The following is a 4,730-nucleotide window of genomic DNA, read 5'->3' on the forward strand; positions in this document are numbered from 1 at the left end:
GCTCTAGCAGCTAACTTGATTGGTAAGGGGGTGGAGAAGCTTAAGCAACTTGAATATTTGGATATCCCTGAAGTTCGTGATGCTCTTGACGCTATAAAGGAACTGAGTGACTCTGCGCTAGCACCGGGTTAAATCTTTATGGAATATAAAAGTTAAATTATCAATTTAACTAATTATAACTGCTGTTTGTTTATAGATAAGAAGGGCACCAATACAGTGGATAACGCCGTGTCCAAAAGTAGCTGATATATCTTTTTACTTAAATATTTGTATCACGACCGTATCCTATTAGTGGTATCAACGGGACCAATTAACGACGAAGGAAATTCTTTTAATGAGCACTATACGAACTACGGTACAATAATTTTTATAGTGATAGTGCAAGTAAGGCCAACGTAGTATAGTAATAGTGAAGATAAATAAAGTATTGCGAAAAGTTGAGTAAAGCAAGGGCTTTGATAATTTTAGCAAGTCATAAAGCTTAGACACGCGCTAAATTTCTCAAAAATTCAGTATTATCAGGGGTATGATGGAAACCACCTCTCTTAACTTATAGGATGATTCCATAACTAAAAAAAATTTGTTATATCCCATTTTTTATTTTTCTGAGTTAACTAAGATAAAATTACTGCTATAGAAAATAATTATCTAATGGAAAATTTTCCTGACATTTATGAACTATTTCAATACGTTCCAGCTGAAACATATGAGTATTCTACCCCGGAGAGTGGTCTTTAGTCGTTTACTTGTTGTATTTCTATATTATATAAAGAAAACACCTATATTTACTTAGAACAAATTTTCGATACGGATCTAGCTGAAAATTTGCAGGTTCACGGCGCAGAAGTCTTAGCTCTATGAGGTGGTTTACCTGTTCTTTTTCTTCAAGAATTAATAATAAATTCAATAGTGCTTATATATTTTCAAATTTTTAATATGTATAAAAAAAAAATAAGTCTTTATTCTCTTTTTTATTTTGTTAAGACCGACAATATATTATGCTGCACAGTTAAGTCAAATATATCTTTTTAACCGAACGATACGAAAACTGTAATTAAGTTAGCAGTCAATAAATATCCCTTTTATGGTGTTTACAGCACAAACTATTCATTCACTAAGTGCTGAAGATGGACGTAGAGCTGAGACACCAATACTCAACATAATCACTTTTAGGATTGCACTCAGTGTTGCTATCATATTGCAAGATCTATGTACATATGAACAAAATTTTCAAAGCTTTAATAAGGTTACTATAACTTTAAAACAGAATATTTCTTTAGAAATTATTATAAAATGCCTGCAAGCAAAATAGTGTGTGCGCAGTGAAACGGTGGAAAAATAAATATAATTGTTAAATAGCCCAAACTTATATTTTAAATTACAATAAAAAGTTTCTTGATGAATTAGAACATAAAAAAAATAGAGTGGAAATGTACATATCCTCTAGAGGAACTTATTTCTCTTAATCAAAACTAGTTAACTTTAAAAAAAAACTGCTCCTAATTTTAACAGTTATAAAATTTTATAATATAATATAAATATGTGAATTGCTGAGGTAACTTATCCTGTAGTAGCACGACTTTGTACCAGGGCATATAGCTTCTTAGAATATCGGTATTACCTACGTGGTCTAATATAATTAAACTTGTTTTTAAATGTTTCACAGTTAAAAGACTTTAATGGCTGAACTTAAAAAAACAATAGTTAACTACGCTAGCACAAAAATATTGTATATATAACTAAGTGGACACCCTGGAAGCCTCTAAATTTTAGAAATAGAGCACTGTTCCTTAGGTTTTTTAATTATATCTTTAAATAAAAAAAAGAAAAAACTAATTACGATTAAAATTTTAAGCTATTTTATAGGGACGAAAACTATATTATATTAGTTTAAAAAATTAGTTTTAAAGTTTATGGTAGATTACCTAAAACATCCAATCAAAGTATTATTTACAACTAATGGTAAAAATGCTTTTTTAACAAATATATACACTCGTTCAAAATTAGTTCTGTTTTTAATTTTTTCGTGAAAATTCTATAATGCACTAATAAGTTATGTTGATCCCTCACATGTATATAAGTTTAGATTGAGATCTATTTAATGTAGTTTCTATTAGAGGAATAGATTTCTTACTTAAGGTTTTATCGCTTTTTAAAGTTTAAGAAGCGATTTAAAAGATTATTACGTGTTCTTCCTCCGTGCAAAATTGTTTTAATCTCTATTCGAAATTTCCATGATCACTCCAACATAGGGGTTTTTCTTAAAACCGTTTGAGGGGCAATAAAGGATAGCTTATTTAGAGACCTTAATTTAATGATGCGTAAACTTTAAATAGAGAAAGAAAATGATGTAAAATGTCTTTTAGAACAAGGGCAAGCCTTATACTGAGATCGCTCGTAAATGTAGTGTCAGTAAGGCCACAATATCCCGGATCAAAGCTCACTATAATCCAGATCGACCTTGCAGTGAACCTGGGCGTCCAAAGGTCTTGAAAAACCGTGATGTAGCTAGACTTGTACGACAAGTGACATTGGGTGCGATTGAATCTGCACATAAAGCTTCAAAAATCATTGGAACAACATTAGATCAACCAGTTTCAAGATCGACCGTATTGAGAGCATTACATCCTGCTGGTCTCGATGCGAAAAAAAAGTTATTTAAACCCACTTTGACAGGCCTTCACAAGCGACTTAGCTTTGAGTTGCAAAGAAGAACGAAAATTTGAACCATCTCTGACTGGAAAAAAAGTAATTTTTTCGGACGAGACCAGAACGAATCGATATGGTGGTTCAGATGCTATTAGGTGGCATTGGAAGAGGTCCGGCGATAATCGAATACTTGTTCACCAGGTGGTGCAAATGTATAAACATGGAAGAGGCTCGATTATGATTTGGTCCTGTATAACATCAAAGGGGGTCGCATATTTGGGAAAAGTGACAGGGGGCATCACCGCAGGCACCCATTTAGACATTATTAAGAATGACCTAGCCAGGAGATGCGTTTGGTATGGCTTTGTCTTGGTGAAATGGTTTTTCAGCAGGATAATGCCCCATGCCACTCTGCACTGTCGGCGCGACCATGTCTTCAATTACAGTCGTTCCAAGTGCTAAACTGGTCTCTGCAATCTCCTAATCTCAATCCCACTGAGCATGCACGGGGAATCTTGAAGAGAAAATTTGGAAACATACGAATCAACTCCTGCTAACTTGGACGAGTTCTGGGCAATGTACAATTAAAATGGAAAAATTTAACACCGGATCAATGCTACCATCTGGTTGCCAGTATGCTAAAAAGAATACAAGCAGTGATTCTGGAAAAAGGGGCTATATTAATTATTAAAAACTCGTTTATTAAATTAAATTCTTTCTAAGTGAAAAATTGTTTCTATAACCCTTCCACATTACAAGCTCATATCTTTTCGACTATTAAACCAATTAAAGGCCAAGTATTAACAAAATGTAGCTAGAACAAAGAAGTTTACTGTGTATTAATTTTAAAGTAATCCATTACGTTATTAAAAAGTTATTCTATATTAAATGAAAAAATGCACTTATTAATTCATGCATAGTGTGGAACTACAGCAGATGAGCCAGAAACAGTTTATAAAACTTATTTAATAATAATAAACTTGTATAAATTCACTTTATTATTAATTTTACTTACTAAAATCTTATAATTTTCCTTTTTTTTTTGTTTGTAGGGATGTTGTACACGTAACCACCAAACCAGAAAGATGCGAGTTTGCGCGACAATGCTCTAACCACTACTGAGCTACGGTGACAACCACATTTTCGCTCAATAAAGTACGTATACAACTTTCGTGAAAAATCTATATGCTCAACCCTCCAAAATACCCTAACCTTAACCTAAACTTTGACCTCAATAGTACAGCCCAAAGATTATATTAATTATATTATTCTAAACCAACTTGGGCAAGTAAGTCGTGAACTTTTATTCACAGTGTGAGACATTCTATGACTAAAGCAAGTGCTCTACGCTACTATATTGCAGCAACTATAATAAAAGATAGTCAGGTGCGTGTACTGTTGGTGCTGTTAAAAATATTTTGCTAAGATAGAATGACTTTTAATGAGGTTATAGGTAGGCATTTTTCCTCCTCCCACAACAAATGTTTAGGTTAATTGGCAAAATTACATTTCTTCAATTAGTTTGTAAGACTAAAGATTAATCGCCGGACAAAATTTAAAAAAATTTTATTTAGGCATTTTACCTTGCGCGTGCTTCCTATATACAACCTTGCTAGGCCGCGTTATTCGCAAAAATTATTTAACAGGTTGAAAAGATTAAGACACTACTAATAATGCTTCTTTATATAAAGAAGTAACTCAAAACAAATATGGCAATACCAGCGCACAGTTCCTGTGAAACTAAGTAAAGTTCAGGTTAGTGTAATGGAAGGTCATTATTAACAATATGATTTTTTTAATTCATGCCTAGAGCAAACCCTTTTTGCGCAACAACGACGCTTGTGTATTGTGTAGCCAATTAATTAAAAAACGTGTCTACCAGCTGTGCTTACAACTCTCTAAAAACCGAGTCCTCGTGCTATAACAAGCTGCTGCGCATTTTGACGGGTGCGCTTTCCTTAATGCACAGAGATGTTTTATGTTTAAGTCTCCAAAAGAGACGCTACATATCGTCTCAACGCAAGTTAATTTCCCCTAGGAACAGTTAATCGAGTGTATGTTTTCAATACTGTTAAGCGAGC

General features: G+C 33.2%; 1 protein-coding gene and 1 long non-coding RNA gene across 2 annotated transcripts; both read left to right on the top strand.

Annotated features, from left to right (window-relative positions):
• LOC135122291 (uncharacterized) lies at positions 1–849 on the top strand. The gene is made up of 5 exons (XR_010279315.1): positions 1–127; positions 197–238; positions 293–355; positions 638–730; positions 794–849. It is a non-coding gene; the product is annotated as an uncharacterized LOC135122291 (long non-coding RNA).
• Positions 850–1,127: 278 nt separating this feature from the next.
• Positions 1,128–3,111, top strand: LOC135122298 (uncharacterized). Its single transcript, XM_064046490.1, has 3 exons — positions 1,128–1,133; positions 2,367–2,609; positions 2,677–3,111. Exons 1-3 carry the CDS (start codon positions 1,128–1,130, stop codon positions 3,109–3,111), a joined length of 684 nt encoding a protein of 227 aa, XP_063902560.1.
• Positions 3,112–4,730: the final 1,619 nt, after the last annotated feature.

Source organism: Zophobas morio, unplaced genomic scaffold, assembly GCF_036711695.1.
Source record: "Zophobas morio isolate AGI-343-1 ecotype UQ-CSIRO unplaced genomic scaffold, CSIRO_AGI_Zmor_V1 ptg001073l, whole genome shotgun sequence".
NCBI classification, from domain to species: domain Eukaryota; kingdom Metazoa; phylum Arthropoda; class Insecta; order Coleoptera; family Tenebrionidae; genus Zophobas; species Zophobas morio.

Bases quoted from the DNA above. Each gene is read 5' to 3' on its own strand.
- LOC135122298 (XM_064046490.1), top strand. The intron at 2,610-2,676 runs GTATTGAGAGCA...CCACTTTGACAG, and splicing joins AACCAGTTTCAAGATCGACC to GCCTTCACAAGCGACTTAGC.